The following is a 16,376-nucleotide window of genomic DNA, read 5'->3' as shown; positions in this document are numbered from 1 at the left end:
ACGGGCTGTTATTCCTCTAATTCTGCAACATTCTATGGACATATCCGGCGCTTTCAAAACAGTAGGTCTGATTGGAAAGGGCAGTAGGTCTGATTGGAGCGGAATAACTGGAGAGTAATAGACAAAGAAGGGAAACTAGCACATTTCGTAGAATGAAACCCATTGTGAAGAGAATACAAACTGCCAATAACAAGTACACAAAGATATTCAGGACAATAACAGGTTGTAAGACTAAATGTCCGGCTTAGTCATTGGTTGCCGATATTTGGATGAACAGGTCATTCCTATTCAAATAACCTGCATTCATTATGCAAATCAGCAGAACTACCCCCGAAGAATGCCTATGCTGCATGATGCTGAAGACACACTCCCTTGGACCCTTGGTTTGGACTGTCTATCCACCTCATTTTCACGACGTGATTTAATAAATGGAAGCCCCGCCCCCCTAATGCTTTCACCTCTCGCGAAGGGATGCGTGAGTTGAGATTCTTCCTCGGTTAAGAAAGCTCCGCCCTCCAGCTGCTAATTTCTTCCGCCCCGCCTTTTCTTCCGTCTCCTCCGCTGAAACCCTGACGGGCTTTGCATCGTTTCCTTTCACTCTCAGCGTCCCTACGTCTCTCCGTTTCCATCTTTACACGAACGCACGACGCACGCTCCGCCTCCTCCCCGCCATTCGTCGTGCAAATTCTATGCCCCAACCGCCCGGCCGACAGGAGCCGCATTCCCGCCCCCCTACGCAACTCAACGGCTGACCCCGGGGACCGCCTCTTCAGCCAACCGGCTAAGTAGCTCCCGTAAGTCCCTCCTTTTTATGCAAATACTCTATGCCTGCTCTGCACGCCCAGCTTTTTCTAATAAGGACAGCCCTGGAAATAAAGGGATAGGGTATAAAGTGCCCCGCCCCTTATGCAAATTAAGGCTCGTATCTTGCGCGGAGGGAGGCGGGAGTCGGGGGGGCGCTCCCGGGGGCGGCGGTTGCCCGGATGGGCCGTTAGTCGTAGCTCAGCCGCGGAGCGAGCGAGGGAGACGGGAGGAGCCGAGCCCGGCGCCATCCGCCGCCATCCGCCCCCGCCCCACCGCCATCCCACCCCGGGGAACCCTTAGGCCCCGGTCCCGGATCCCCGCGAACCCGGCCAGGTGAGTCTGAGCAAGCCGAGTGCTAACGTCCTTTTCCGGCGCGGGAGCGCTGGCGGCGGCGGCGGCGGCGGCGGCGGCGGCGGCGGCGGGCCCGGGGGAGGTGAAGCTGCCATTAGCCGCCGCCATTTTGTCCTCCTGCTGTCGGGGCCTGCCTGCCCCTCCCCCTCCGATACCCCCAGCTTGGGGCCCGCATCTCCAGCCGCTGTCTCAAAAGAGTCTGTAGCCTGCCCCACCCCACCTACTTTTCTGGTTTCGTGGGGCGAACCCCCCACTCCCGGGCCGAACTTTGCACCCAGCGCTGCGCTCCTGGTGTTTTACCCTTCTCTGTGGGCCCCCTTTTCCTGCCGCCGCTCGGGTGGGCCGCGCCCGACGGTTCTCTTCGGAGAGTATCTTTTCCTCCATATTGGATCCCCTCCCATCACCCAGCGGTAGAGTCCCCGCTTCTTGACGGCCTTCTTTGCGTCTCATCACTCCCCCTGTGGAACCCTATTACCCCGCATCTTTGCTTGTTACGTTGCTCAGACCCTCTGCTTTTTCATTTTTCTTACTCCCTCTCTTTCTTCCTGGGTCTGACATACCTCCTTACTGTGCTTCTTTTCCTAACCATTCTTACTTATGTGTAGTATTTCCCACCTGCTTTCATATTTTATTAGTGATAGCTTCATCACGACTCAGTGTCCTTTTTTCTTATATTTTCAAAGATTTGTCTCAGACATCTGCAAAGCATCCCCCATTCCCTCATCAAACATACCTTAAAGTTCTCCCCATCTTAGTTTCTATCCTGGTCCTGTATGGCTTTTCCACCACCTCACATCTCTTTACACCATTCCCCGCCTATAAGTGAATGCCTGGTCACTCAGGAACCAACTGATGATGCAGAGTTTGGTTAGCGTGGAGTATTAGGGAAATAAATTATTGCTCATGGACCCTACCCATTCTTACCAAGTGTAAGAAAATGAAGATGGTTCTGGCCTTGACCTCATGGTAACAGGTGCTCTTGAAGTGGTACCACAATGCTTGGTCCCACATCTATGTAAGTGAAGCCAAGGCCTACCAGTATTATCTGGAGACAAGACTGTCTTCCAGGAGCTGGGATGGAGACAAGTGTATTGGGGTATTCTAAATACTTGGGGAAGTATGTATGTAGAGCCTTGATTGTTCCATGAGGAATTCTCTGCCACCATCTCCCAGGCTGGCTGAGCAACCTCATAAAATCCTTAAATTCCCAGCATACCTTCTTGCAAACCTCCCCAAATGGGAGTGAGACTGCTGGGAATGGAACTTGGGGCACAGGGCCCTGGGGTTCAGTTAGGGAGCTGGTGTCTAATAGGGGATGTGAAGCTCTGGTCCTTGCACAATGGAGCTGTGTGCCTCTTTGGTTTTCTCCAGGGTTTGAACTTGCCGTCTTATTGTAGGTCTCTGAAATGATTTTGGTGGAGACAGAGGAGATTATTACTTGTGGGTAGAATGAAGAGACTCTTATTCTTATCCTTTATAGACTATTACAAAGGGGAGAGTTTATACCAGGAGGATACTAGATTTTTACTTGGATTTCATTGGCAAGAGGCGGGGTGGGAGGAAGACGGAACATGGCATTTGGGCTGTGGAAGGTGAGTAGATTGCTTAAAGGGACTGGGGAGTTAGAATAGGCTGGAAGAAAAGACATCAGAGGCCCTTATGGGCCCCTAATGAGAATGAAAGGGAACGCCTAGGCTAGTGTTGGGAGTCTGTAAAGGGAGCAGAGACTGAAATAGCTGGTGTCTGGCCCACAGGCTCCGGCACGTTTTGGGGGAGGTGCCTGCAGGACCCAACGTACTCAATGAGCTTCCAGCGCAATGTCCGATCGCTCGGGGCCGACTGCCAAGGGGAAGGATGGAAAGAAGTATTCCTCGCTCAACCTGTTTGATACATATAAGGGCAAGTCCTTAGAGATCCAGAAACCTGCTGGTGAGGGTCCTACAAAGATGCTCCTAATTATTGGAGCCTAGACATGAATGAGGCATGTGTTTTAGAGCTTGTTGAGGGAACGTGGCTTTAGTACAGATAGCAAATGACTAGTGGAACACTAGAGGCTTTCCAACTTTATCTTGGGTCGTGTATAGGACACTGGGCTTTGGGTGAGCACCAGTTACCCTCCTACAAAGGCGTGTCTGTGGGTCTGTCTCTGAACACGTAAGAATTGGAGGCAAAGAAATAAGGACTTGGATAAGTCTGGAGCCAGCTTGCTCCCTGCAGGCTCAAGATCAACCATCCCACATAGAATTTTGAATGTAATGCAGTTCAGCCTTTCTAATAGGATTTCACAGATTGCCAAAGGCAGAAGGGATAGTTTTAAGAGAAGTTTGGTAATAAGATACCAAGGATGTCTAAATGTGGTGTAGTGTAGAATGCTGTCAGATCTCCCAAGTAAAGCATTTTTCATCCTCTTTCCACCTTTTCTCCAGTTGCCCCTCGCCATGGCCTGCAGAGTCTTGGGAAAGTTGCCATTGCCCGGCGTATGCCACCCCCAGCTAACCTTCCAAGCCTGAAAGCCGAGAACAAAGGCAATGACCCCAACGTCTCACTAGTGCCGAAAGACGGAACAGGATGGGCAAGCAAACAGGAGCAGTCCGACCCCAAGAGGTAGACATTCTTGGGGGGCTTGGAGTGAAGTGTGTTTCAACTTTGAGCTTCAGTATTAATTGGGGATTGGTCTAGCCCAGCCACTTAAGAGCCAGAAACAAAGTGGGAAGCCCTTTTACTGCCTATCAGGACTCTTGTTAGATGGCAGATGGTTAGATGGTACTTATTAGATGGTACTTTTAGTTTTCTGTCAGATAGGAAGAAAGCAGGAAGAAACAGATGACAGCTTATGCAGGCTGAGGAGGTTATAGTATTTTGTCCTAACATTTGTACGCAGTGGATAGGCCTGGGTTCAGTTCCTATCCTCTATCAGTTGAAGAAGTAGGGGAGGCTTCTCAGGCTCTGATAACCTTCCAATGCTGCTGCTATTCCTTCAGTTCCGATGCCTCAACCGCTCAGCCGCCGGAATCGCAGCCACTGCCGGCTTCACAGACGCCTGCCTCCAACCAACCGAAACGACCCCCAGCAGCCCCAGAGGTATCTGAAGTACTGGATGATACTGGAAGGGAGAGAAGGAAAACGGCTGAAACCTACTCCTCGACCCACATCACCATTTTATTATCTCTCTGCTTCCCAGAACGCTCCTTCGGTTCCAAGCGGGGTAAAGTCCTGGGCACAAGCCAGCGTCACCCATGGAGCACATGGAGATGGTGAGTTCAGGACTGTTAGGAGCGCTTTTTTTGGGCACTCTGGTAGGCAGGAGTCCTGCCTTGTACCTTCAGTGACATGTCCTCAGTCCTCTGGCTAAACTGGCTAAATTCAGTTTCATGGTATACATGAGCAAGTTTGTCTTGGTCTTAACATGAGGCTAAGGAGGGTATCCCAGAACTGATCTTGTTTTCTGGGGCAATGAATGCCTAACATGTAGAGGATGAGTTTGAAGGCGTAACTTGATGATCTGGTCCCTGTCAGAGCCTTCCACTCTTATGGTTCATCCTAACTAAGTGTACTTTGGTTTCCAACTCTGCACCATAACACCAACAGGTGGAAGGGCATCAAGCCTACTGTCACGATTCTCTCGAGAGGAATTTCCGACCCTGCAGGCGGCTGGCGACCAGGACAAGGCTGCCAAGGAAAGGGAGTCTGCCGAACAGTCGTCTGGGCCCGGACCAAGCCTCCGCCCCCAAAGTGAGTGGCTACCATTTGTGAGTGAGTGAGTTGAGTGAGTGAGTGGTACCTTTTCGTCAGGACATTTCCTTATTCCATCACTGAGCCAAGTGCTGGTTTATTTACCTTCTTCCGCCCCCAAAGTAAGTGGCTACCATTTGTGAGTGAGTGACTTGAGTGAGTGAATGGTACCTTTTCGTCAGGACATTTTCTTATTCCATCACTGAGCCAAGTGCTGGTTTATTTACCTTCTTCCCCCCTCATTTTCAGCTTTGTTCATCTCTGCTTTTTCCAAAATACAGATTCTACAACTTGGAGGGATGGAGGTGGGCGTGGCCCCGATGAGCTGGAAGGCCCAGACTCCAAACTTCATCATGGCCATGATCCCCGAGGGGGGCTTCAGCCTTCAGACCCACCCCAGTTCCCTCCCTACCGCGGAATGATGCCGCCCTTCGTGAGTTTGGATATCTTATTTTGGAGTGGTTGTGTTTGAGACTAGAGCATGAGGAAAATTTTGTCTCTAGAGAGGAAAGCTAGAAAGCAGGGATTTATGACAGTGAGGGAGAACAATAGGTTTAGGGAGCTGGCAGGCTGTTCAGACCATCCATCTGAGCAGCTACCATTGGTCCTTTCTGCAGATGTACCCCCCATATCTCCCATTTCCTCCGCCCTATGGACCCCAGGGGCCTTACCGGTACCCAACTCCTGATGGACCTAGGTGAGTAATCCAGGTCTGGGTTTGTGACTGAGGACAGAGGAAGCTTATTGGGAGAAGAGATGGTATTCTAGCCAGGAGGCTAAGTCTTATATGTGGTTATACAACATGCCATCTCTTACCTCTCTTCTCCCTTTTGTCTTTTCACATCTAGCCGTTTCCCTCGTGCGGCAGGCCCCCGGAGCTCAGGGCCGCCAATGCGCCTCGTAGAACCTGTGGGTCGTCCTTCCATTCTTAAAGAGGATAATCTCAAAGAGTTTGACCAGTTAGACCAGGAAAATGATGATGGCTGGGCCGGTAAGTGGATATTAAGAATCAAGCATTTTGGTCTGAAAAGGCAAAAATCTGATGAGGAAAACATGGGGTTGGTTGGGAAAGGGGAGATAAATGGAGAAAGGGTAAGTCCTGTAAGGAAATGAGAGGAATGAGAGTGAAAAGATCCATAATGAATCTAGACTTAAGCTGGGGGTGGGCAGGGGTTGTGCTTCCCATTGCATAGTTCCACACCACTTCTTGTGTTCCAGAAGATAACTGAGATTGGAGAGCCCAACGCTTGGGTTAATACTCTTGACTTTTTCCTTCAGGGGCTCATGAGGAGGTCGACTACACTGAAAAGCTCAAGTTCAGTGATGAGGAAGATGGGCGAGAATCCGATGAGGAGGGAGCTGAGGGCCAGTGAGTTAGGGCCCTCTGGGGAGAGGAGAGGCTCAGTTTCTTTAGTGGTAACATACCCAGAAAGGAGCTGGGTTGCAGCTGATTTTAATTCCACTGTTGTCTGTTCACAGCAAGGAGTCCCAGTCAGCTGTTGGTGAGGAGCAGCCCCCTGAAGCAGATGGCAAAAAGGACAACTCCCCCAGCAACGAACCACCCCCTCCTAAGACAGCCTGGGCAGAGACCTCTCAGCCTCCAGAGACAGAGCCTGGGCCTCCTGCCCCAAAGCCTCCCCAACCCCCACTGCACCGGGGCCCTGCCGGGAACTGGAGCACCCCTGGGGACTACCCAGTGAGTGTCTACAATTAGGGATTGAGGGTCAGTTGTGGGAGATTAGTGCCAGCTGAGTAACTGAAGCAGTAGTAGTAGGAGAAGCTGGAGGGAGGGCTGAAAATGGGCTACAAGAAGCATAGAGCTTTGGAGATCTCTGAAAAGGTTTGTAACATCCTTGGTTGTAAGAGCATCTGGGTAAAAAAAAAATGGGGAAGGATGCTAGTGTGGAAGAACAGGAGATCTGGATGTTTGGGTCACTGAAGGGAGAGAAGAGACAAGTAATAAGAAGACTAGATGATGAGTTTATCCTGACCCAGAGAGGCCACAACCAGAAGCCTGGTTCTTAGCATCTATGGCTAGAGACAGTCTGTGAGAGAGATCAGAAGAAACATAACAACTGACACCTCTGGCCCTGCTGGGTCTGTCCACTGACAGGACCGTGGGGGCCCTCCCTGCAAACCCCCAGCACCGGAAGATGAGGATGAGGCATGGCGGCAGCGGAGGAAGCAGTCATCATCTGAGATTTCACTGGCTGTGGAGCGGGCCCGACGGAGGCGAGAAGAAGAGGAGCGCCGCATGCAGGAGGAACGCCGGGCAGCCTGTGCTGAGAAGCTCAAGCGACTTGATGAGAAGTTTGGGGCACCCGACAAGCGGCTCAAAGCAGAGCCTGCTGCCCCTCCTGTCCCAGCTCCACCACTTGCAGTCCCCAAAGAACTCCCCACACCTCCAGCTCCTCCACCGGTACCGGCCCCAACACCAGAAAAAGAGCCGGAAGAGCCAGCACAGGCAGCTCCTGCCCAGTCTGTCCCTGCTGCAGGTGTGGCTCCGGCCCCTGCCCTGGTGAGTGGTGGCGGCAGTGCCAGTAGCGCCAGCAGTGGCAGCTTCGACGCCAGCCCAGGTATGGAGGCGGGGATGGTACCGCCAGGCTCAGGTCTCTGCTTGGGTTGAGGGTGAGGGTAGTAAGGATGGGAATAAATGAGGTAGAAGTCAGTGGTTTTGGTTCATTGGACCGTCCTTGGTAGGGGAATGGGGCCCTTTTGCTTGTATGGATTTCCAAGGGGGCAGGTTCTACTACAGGAGTTGATGGAACAAGCAGTGATCTGAGACCACTTTGTGTAGGCCCTGTGTGGAACAAGGATGAAGAAAGTGTCTTGTTTGGGTGGCTTTGTGGGAAGTAAATGCCACCACCATTGCCTCTTGAGAGGCCATGAAGTGTTTTCATGGGTTTTTAAATGGTAAGGGCTTACTCTTTAGTGAGGGAGCTAGAGGTGGGTGAGAGCTGAAATTTTGGGACTGTTCTAAAATACTTGTTGGTAGACTAGGTCACTCTGCTGTTTTTTTCTTTGACACAGTGGAACCCCAGCTGCCCTCAAAAGAGTGTCCTGAACCACTCGAAGAGGTTACTTCTCCTGCCATACCACCAGCCCCAAAGGTGGAACCCAAGGGTGATGGGGTTGGTCCCACCCGGCAGCCCCCAAGCCAGGGCTTGGGGTACCCTAAATACCAGAAGTCATTGCCACCTCGTTTCCAGCGGCAGCAGCAGGTGAGGTTGAGTTACTTCCCTCCTGAGGGCCGTGGCTCCTGCTTCAAGGGCTACCTGTCTGTAAGCTACCTTCTGGTTTCCTCATCAGGTGTGTCTGTATTGGATCACCCTAATTTCCATCTAGGCCTGGTAGTCATCACATCTGCGTATCAACTTTTTTTCTTTGCTGGTTCCTTCCTTTTGGGTGGGAGTGGGGAGCTGTGGCACCTCTGTCCCAGCCCCTGATGTCTCGCAGGAGCAGCTTTTGAAGCAACAGCAGCAGCAGTGGCAGCAGCAGCAGGGCCCTGCCCCGCCAGCCCCAGTGCCCCCGTCGCCGCCGCAGCCTGTGGCCCTGGGGGCTGTGCCAGCACCACAGGCTCCCCCACCGCCCCCCAAGACCCTGTACCCAGGTGCTCTGGGCCGGCCGCCACCCATGCCCCCGATGAACTTTGACCCCCGCTGGATGATGATTCCTCCTTATGTGGATCCCCGGCTCCTCCAGGGCCGGCCCCCTCTGGACTTCTATCCTCCTGGTGTGCACCCCTCTGGTAAGGGGCCAGAGGCGGGTGGGCAGCAGGAGACCCCACAGGCCCAGGAAGTGGGTATGGCATCTTGCTGTGGGGATGCAGGGCCACCAGTAAAGGGAGAAGGATGTGCTTAGCCCTGCTCTGATAGTTCTTCACTGCGGAATTGGTTTGTGGGAGGGATAAAAAGTGGTCCCTCGTTGACCCGGATTTATTTGGGAGATTGATTTATCTGGAGCTGAGTAGATAACCCTGTTATAGGACAATAGGCAAGGCACAGATTTATGGAGGGTAAGAGATGTGGTGTTGGCTGATTGAGGAGATGCTTTTTGGGCCAGAGGACCCATCACATAAAGGATTCTTTTTCATCCCTCATTTACTCAGGTCTGGTTCCCCGGGAGCGCTCAGACAGTGGGGGCTCAAGCTCAGAGCCATTTGAGCGCCATGCACCTCCCCTCTTACGGGATCGGGGCACCCCCCCAGTGGATCCAAAGTTAGCCTGGGTGGGAGATGTCTTCACCACCACACCCACTGATCCCCGCCCGCTCACCTCACCACTGCGCCAGGCTGCTGAGGAGGATGACAAGGGGATGAGGTGAGTCTGAGTAGTAAGAAATGGGTGAGTTCTTACTGCAAGGATCTAGGCTAGGAGGAAAGGATTTTTGGTGAGGTGATAGGAATAAATATGAAAGTAATATCTAGGTCATGATAAAGTGTATCCTTTCCCTACCTAGTTCCAGTTTTTCTCACCCTGAGACATTTACTCTCATTCTTTTCTGTCTCCCTCTTCAGGAGTGAGACCCCTCCAGTACCTCCCCCACCACCCTATCTGGCCAGTTATCCAGGCTTTCCTGAGAATGGAGCCCCTGGGCCCCCAGTCCCTCGTTTCCCTCTGGAGGAGTCAGCCTCCCCAGGGCCCCGTCCACTCCCCTGGCCCCCAGGCAGTGATGAGGCAGCCAAGATACAAGCTCCTCCACCCAAGAAGGAAACCCCCAAGGAGGAGGTTCCACAGCTCATAGGGCCAGAAGCCAGCCGAAAGCCCACCCGCGGAGTTGGAGGCCAAGGCCCTCCCCCACCTCGCAGAGAAAGCCGCACAGAGACTCGCTGGGGCCCTCGCCCAGGCAGCAGTCGTCGTGGAATTCCTCCAGAGGACCCAGGGGCTCCTCCCCGCCGGGCTGGGCCTATAAAGAAACCCCCACCACCAACGAAAGTTGAAGAGCTGCCTCCCAAGCCCCTTGAACAGGGCGATGAAACCCCCAAGGCCCCAAAGCCAGACCCACTCAGGATGGCAAAGGGGAAGATAGGGGGCCCCAAGGACACCCCACCCAGTGGGAATCTTTCCCCTGCCCCAAGGCTGCGGAGGGACTACTCCTATGAAAGAGTGGGTCCTACCTCTTGCCGGGGTCGGGGTCGAGGAGAGTATTTTGCCAGAGGGAGGGGTTTTCGGGGAACCTATGGGGGTCGGGGTCGGGGAGTCAGAAGCCGAGAATTCCGCAGTTACCGAGAGTTCCGTGGGGATGATGGGCGTGGAGGTGGGGCAGGGATCCCAAACCATCCTGCTCCTCGAGGCCGTACTGCCAGTGAAACACGAAGCGAGGGTTCAGAATATGAAGAAATCCCCAAGCGGCGTCGACAGCGTGGCTCAGAAACGGGCAGTGAGACCCATGAGAGCGATCTGACCCCCTCAGACAAAGAGGCCCCCCCACCCAAGGAAGGTGTGCTCAACCAGGTCCCTCTTGCCCCTCCACCCTCAGGAGACCCCCCTTCACCAGCCCCAGCCCGCTTTTCCACCACCAGAGGTGGACGAGTCTTCACTCCCAGAGGGGTGCCATCCCGTAGGGGCCGAGGGGGAGGGCGGCCCCCTCCACCCATTTGCCCAGGCTGGAGCCCTCCAAACAACCCCTTGGTTCCCAAAAAGCCCCCAATAGGTCCTTTGCCACCAAGTAAGGAGCCTTTGAAAGAGAAGTTAATCCCAGGGCCTCTGTCCCCCATGGCCCGAGGAGGCAGTAATGTGGGCATGGGTGTGGAAGATGGGGAGAGGCCCCGAAGGAGGAGGCATGGGAGGGCTCAGCAGCAGGACAAACCGCCTCGTTTCCGGAGGCTGAAGCAGGAACGGGAGAATGCTGCCAGAGGGGCCGAAGGCAAACCCTCTTCCCTAGCCCTTCTAGCCTCTACTGGACCAGAGGAGGCCCTCCCAACAGTGCCCCTACCACCTCGCCGGGCAGCTGCCAAGTCTCCTGATCTGTCGAACCAAAATTCAGACCAAGCCAATGAGGAATGGGAGACTGCATCAGAGAGCAGTGACTTCACCAGTGAGCGCCGGGGGGACAAGGAGGCTCCCCCACCAGCACTGCTGACACCCAAAGCTGTGGGAATTCCTGGGGGCAGTGGAGGTGGAACTGGACCAGGCATTTCAGCCATGTCCCGTGGAGAGCTGAGCCAGAGAGCCAAGGATTTGAGTAAGCGGAGTTTCTCCAGTCAGCGGCCAGGCATGGACAGGCAGAACCGGCGCCCAGGCCCCGGCAGCAAGACTGGCAGTGGTGGCGGCAGCAGTGGAGGTGGTGGGGGCCCTGGCGGGAGGACTGGCCCAGGGCGAGGGGACAAAAGGAGCTGGCCCTCTCCCAAGAATCGAAGGTGGGTATGGAGAGGGTGTGATGTCTGTTCTGAAGGATAAAGTTGGGAGGGAACAAAAAAACCTGAGAGGAAAGGCACAGTGGGTGCTGTGGGGTTTGGGATCAGAGGCTATTAGGCACCACAATAGCCACAGGGAGGAGAAGTTTCTGGAGAACAGTTGAGAGGAATGCCCATGTATTCCCTGTTGCTTTCCCCTCTGGAGTATATGCACATGCAATTCCTTAGAAGTGCTTGAAAACACCTAGATTTTAATGGAAGAGGACAGGTTGGAAGAGATTTGACTAGTAGGGCAAAGGGAACAATTTTGTGAATACGAGACCTGTTGCTGTTTCCTTCAGCCGTCCTCCAGAGGAGCGTGCCCCTGGGCTTCCTCTGCCTCCCCCGCCCCCCAGCAGTTCTGCTGTCTTCCGCCTGGACCAAGTTATCCACAGCAACCCTGCTGGCATCCAACAGGCTCTGGCCCAGCTCAGCAGCCGCCAAGGGAGTGCAGCTGCACCAGGGGGACACCCAAGGCTCAAGCCTGGGCCTCCCCAAGCCCCTCAAGGCCCTTCCCCTCGGACCCCAACCCGATACAACCCTCAGAGAACCAACAACATGAATTCGGGTAAGCTGGAGGGGCTAAGGGTGGGAATGTTTCCAGCCTCAGAAAGTTAGGTGCTGAAGGGAGAAGAGTCTGCCTGGGGGCCTTGGTGCTGGGTGTCTGTACTGAGCGAGGGTGAAGGTTTGGGAGGAAGAAGAAGGAGAAAGAGCTAGGGTCAGTGACAGAGCAGGATAGATGCTGACATATTTCCCCTTTTCCCCAGACCACCACTCTGAGGAGCCAGGGCTGATGGTGAGGGGGGTGGGCAGGACACCCCTGGACTCTGCTGGGGTTAATCCCTTCCCCCCCAAACGGCGGGAGCAGCCTCCCAGAAAACCGGAGCTGCTGCAGGAGGTAAGGGATAGGGCTTGAGATTGTGCTTCACCTCTCTCCTGAAGGGTCTTGTTTTTCTCTATTTTCTTTCCTTTTTCTATACTGTGTTCACACCCCAAATTCTCAGCAATAGTCACTGCTTGTCCTCCATTGCCTTGTGCCTCACTCTGTCCCAGCTTTTTACATTCCCCAGTTCCCTTCTCATTGACGGTTGTCCTTTGTTCTTTCTCACTTACAGGAATCTTTGCCATCTTCTCACAGCTCTGGATTCTTGGGCCCCAAGCCTGAGGACCCAGACCCTCAGGGAGAATCCAGAGATGCAGGAACAGAGGTCCTAACCCCTCATATCTGGAATCGTTTACATACTAGTGAGTAAAGCTCAGTGGAGGGAAGGGCTGCTACGGTGGAGGGCTGAGAGCGTGACACAGGCCTTGGAACTGTCTTCTCTTCCCCAGCCACTAACCGAAAGAGTTACCAGCCTGGCTCCATGGAGCCCTGGATGGAGCCCTTGAGTCCTTTTGAAGATGTGGCTGGTACAGAGGTGCGTGAGGATGGGAGGGAGTGTTGGAGCTGGGATTTGACTGAACACAGGTTACACTTTGCCACCTGTTAGCAGTTGAATCTGGGGCTCTTCCTTTACATAGGTGGCCCCTTCCTTCATTTTGTCCATTGGTGTTTATCAGTCGTATTGGGTGCTTTCTGCCCTGACTTAACTGACTCCTTCTCCACTCCTCTCAGATGAGTCAGTCTGACAGTGGGGTGGACCTGAGTGGAGATTCTCAGGTGTCATCAGGTCCCTGCAGCCAGCGAAGTTCCCCTGATGGAGGACTCAAGGGGGCAGCAGAGGGGACCCCCAAACGGCCTGGAGGCCCCTCACTTCTGAATGCTGTTCCTGGTGAGGGTCCATCTGGCTCTGAACCTCCTAGGAGACGGCCACCTGCCTCCCACAATGGGGACAGAAAGGTAAGAGACCAAGAAAAGAGGAAAGAGGCATGTTTTGGGAGTCTGACCTTGATGCTACCTTTGTCTTCTTGCCTGTGTGTCCTTGAGGATCCCCTGATTTGGGCTTCCCTTGCCCTTGCCCAACCCCACTTCACCGTGTTTCCCAACCCAGGAGCTGTCCCGGGAGCAGCCTCTGCCCCCTGACCCCATTGGCACAGAACGATTGCAGCGTACAGACCGAGGCTCAGAACCTGGCTCCCTCCGACCGTCTCATCGAGCTGGCCCCCCAGTCCAGTTTGGCACCAGTGACAAGGTCTGTGTGGGCTGGGGCTGCTGGGTGCTTGGGTTGGGTGGAGAGAGAAGGGAGAACTGGAGGTGGGCCATGGAAGTATATAAGCAATGGGACAATCTCCCCTGCCAGGACTCAGACTTGTGCCTAGTGGTAGGAGACAGTTTAAAAGCAGAGAAGGAGCTCACAGCATCAGTCACTGAGGTAAGTGGGAGAACTGAGAGTTTCGTGGAAAGCCCTTAGATTTCTGGAGAAGAGGGCTGGGAGTGACCTGGGCATCCAGGATGTCCAAACATCCCTCTTGACAGGACTTCTCATTCCCAGGCCATTCCCATATCACGAGACTGGGAGCTGCTCCCCAGTGCTTCTGCCTCAGTTGAAGCACAGTCCAAAAACCTGGTTTCTGAGCCCTGTGGCCCAGAGCCCAGCTCCTCAGGCCACCGCCTGTACTCTGAGGTCTTCTATGGCAGCCCTGGGCCCCCAAGCTCTCAAGTAGGTCCTACTTGCTATTCCATGAACCCTTTATGCATGCTGTCCCTTGCAATCAACCTTTTCCAAGTTGTATAGTTATAAAACAACATACTTTGTCATTTCATTTTTCTCTTTGCTTTTATTGTGGGTGGGGTGGATGAGCTCTTCTTGACCAGAAAATTTGGAGCTATTCTAGCCTTGCTCTTGTGCAGGTCTCAGGGAGAGCCATAGACTCTCAGTTACATCCCAACAGTGGAGGCTTCCGCCCTGGGACACCCTCACTGCACCCTTACAGGTAAGACTAGATGCCTGTATATCTCAGAAAGGGATAGAGCTGTTTTCATGGGAGAGGGAAGGGAAGACATATCTGTAAAGTACCAAAGGCTTGTGGGCTTAGGGCATCACTCAGACTAAAGGAATAAATGACTCTGGATTTCTGATCTCTCTTAACCCCCTCGCTCCAACTTCTTTTCAGATCACAGCCCTTGTACCTCCCCCCAGGCCCAGCGCCCCCTTCGGCACTGCTCTCTGGAGTAGCTGTCAAGGGCCAGTTTCTGGATTTCTCAGCACTGCAAGCAGCAGAACTGGGGAAGTTGCCAGCTGGTGGAGTTCTCTACCCTCCCCCTTCTTTCCTCTACTCTCCAGCTTTCTGCCCCAGCCCTTTGCCTGACCCACCCTTGCTTCAGGTAAGAGGTGGGCAGGTGCTGAGCTTAGTACGTTAGGGGCAGGGGAGAGTACTTTGTGGTAGTTGATGTATTTCTCCGTCTCCCAACAGGTGCGCCAGGATCTGCCATCCCCCTCCGATTTTTATTCTACTCTACAACCTGGTGGCCAAAATGGCTTCCTCCCTTCAGGGGCTGCTGCCCAGCAGGTACCTTTTATCTTCATACTTGCCCTTCATCCTAATTTCATTGTTCCACCTCTGGCTTTTTTTGTTACTCATTTTGACTCTAGCCCTGGTTTTCTGACATTCTTTCTTTACCCTAGCACATACCCCCATGTTTCTTGTTATAGATGCTTCTGCCCATGGTGGACTCACAGCTGTCTGTGGTGAACTTTGGTTCCCTGCCACCAGCACCACCTTCTGCCCCACCCCCCCTTTCTCTGTTGCCTCTGGGCCCTACTCTACAGCCCCCGAGCCTGGCTGTGCGGCCTCCACCTGCTCCTGCTGCTCGGGTGCTGCCTTCACCTGCCAGGCCCTTCCCCCCGAGCTTGGGGCGAGCAGAGGTAAGGTACAGGAACTAAAGTGCTAGGGAACTCCAAGAGTTAAGGGATTTAGTATCTTAGAATGAATGGGTTGAGAGGCAGGAGGCTCATGAATTTTCTTCTTTCAGCTGCACCCAATGGAACTAAAGCCGTTCCAGGATTATCGAAAACTGAGCAGCAGCCTTGGGGGACCTGGGTCATCACGTACTCCCCCAGTTGGAAGGCAAGAAAGAGAAGGGAATGGGGATGCAGACTGCCCAGCCCCAGGGACTTTGTTACTTTGGGGACCTGTAGGCAAGGGCTTAAGCTCATCCTAAACATCCTTCCTCCTTTAGGTCTTTCTCTGGCCTCAATACCCGTCTCAAGGCCCCACCTTCCACCTATGGTGGAGTCTTCCGCACCCAGCGCATAGACCTCTACCAGCAGGTGAAGGAGAAACCCCTGTGGTCCCAAGTCTGAATTCAAGAGTTATCAGCAGAATTCCTATCTTTTCCATCCCTTGCTTTCCAGTATGACTTTTAACTTTTCCATGTGAACCTGTACCCCAGGCTTCCCCACCAGATGCCCTGCGCTGGATGCCAAAGCCTTGGGAATGGACTGGGCCGCATCGAGAAGGGCCATCCCAACATGCAGAGGAGCCTGGGTCGCGAGGGGACAAGGAGCCTGGGTTGCCTCCACCCCGCTGAGGGAGTAGTTCCCTTGTTCCCCACCCCCAGGGCTTGTATATAGATTATAAATATATAAGGGGGGAGGGGGCGGGGGGAGGAGTTGTGGGGCCGGGGCCTCGCTTCCCCTTCTTACCCCTCCCCTGGTCCCCTATCCCTGGGGCTGTTTGTTAAAAAATAATAAAAGGATTAAAAAAATGTCCCAAAATTATTTTGCAGATAGGTTCTTTGGTTGGCAGTCTCTTCTGTCATAATAGGATGGTGCCAAGGGATCTGTAGAGTTTAAGCCAGGGAACTGTTACTTAACCCAGTGTACCAGGCTAGCTGAGCATTTAACTGCTTTATTGTATCTTAAAGGTTTTATGAGCTGAAAGAGCTGGGCTCTGCAGGGCAAATTGCCTTTTTTTTGCAAATTGCTTCTTGTACCAATGGAGCCAGTCTTAAGCTGACAGGTGGGCTGATCCCATGGGGCTTCCTTCAACATGTCTGCATGGGCCCTGGTGGGACTTTTGTAAAAGAACACTGGATTGTCAACTAGCAGTTTTATGTGGCCTCTCTAGCAGAATGTTTTGAGTCATTAGGGAATGTAGGTTCCTGAGCCAGTGCTCTAGGAGGTCCTAGAGCTTTAAAAAACTTAACAACATA

At 53.5% G+C, this 16,376-nt stretch overlaps 1 protein-coding gene and 1 non-coding gene across 3 annotated transcripts; both read left to right on the top strand.

Moving 5' to 3' along the window:
- The first annotated feature begins 926 nt into the window (after positions 1-926).
- PRRC2A (proline rich coiled-coil 2A) lies at positions 927-15,843 on the top strand. Of its 2 annotated transcripts, XM_073225215.1 has the most exons (32): positions 928-1,137; positions 2,910-3,084; positions 3,582-3,759; positions 4,137-4,236; positions 4,337-4,409; positions 4,744-4,887; positions 5,169-5,320; positions 5,505-5,584; positions 5,736-5,878; positions 6,166-6,256; positions 6,367-6,583; positions 7,001-7,463; positions 7,918-8,108; positions 8,344-8,635; positions 8,996-9,206; positions 9,404-10,326; positions 10,771-11,245; positions 11,584-11,849; positions 12,049-12,179; positions 12,397-12,526; positions 12,614-12,699; positions 12,897-13,121; positions 13,273-13,413; positions 13,522-13,593; positions 13,714-13,881; positions 14,073-14,155; positions 14,336-14,546; positions 14,636-14,731; positions 14,875-15,087; positions 15,195-15,289; positions 15,402-15,492; positions 15,615-15,843. In XM_073225215.1, the coding sequence occupies exons 2-32, from the start codon at positions 2,973-2,975 to the stop codon at positions 15,750-15,752; spliced, it is 5,991 nt and encodes a 1,996-aa protein (XP_073081316.1). In that variant the 5' UTR covers positions 928-1,137; positions 2,910-2,972; the 3' UTR covers positions 15,753-15,843. The 2 variants fall into 2 exon arrangements, with proteins under 2 accessions (XP_017516991.3, XP_073081316.1); XM_017661502.3 differs by having other exon boundaries at positions 927-1,137; positions 9,404-11,245.
- LOC118969964 (small nucleolar RNA SNORA38) lies at positions 3,269-3,397 on the top strand. The gene has a single exon (XR_005057783.1). It is a non-coding gene; the product is annotated as a small nucleolar RNA SNORA38 (small nucleolar RNA).
- Positions 15,844-16,376: the final 533 nt, after the last annotated feature.

This window comes from Manis javanica, chromosome 16 (genome assembly GCF_040802235.1).
Source record: "Manis javanica isolate MJ-LG chromosome 16, MJ_LKY, whole genome shotgun sequence".
NCBI classification, from domain to species: domain Eukaryota; kingdom Metazoa; phylum Chordata; class Mammalia; order Pholidota; family Manidae; genus Manis; species Manis javanica.
This window is presented reverse-complemented; position numbering and strand designations above follow the sequence as displayed.

Bases quoted from the DNA above. Each gene is read 5' to 3' on its own strand.
- PRRC2A (XM_017661502.3), top strand. From the start codon at position 2,973: ATGTCCGATCGCTCGGGGCCGACTGCCAAGGGGAAGGATGGAAAGAAG. The intron at 3,085-3,581 runs GTGAGGGTCCTA...CCTTTTCTCCAG, and splicing joins AGAGATCCAGAAACCTGCTG to TTGCCCCTCGCCATGGCCTG. The intron at 14,156-14,335 runs GTAAGACTAGAT...ACTTCTTTTCAG, and splicing joins CCCTCACTGCACCCTTACAG to ATCACAGCCCTTGTACCTCC.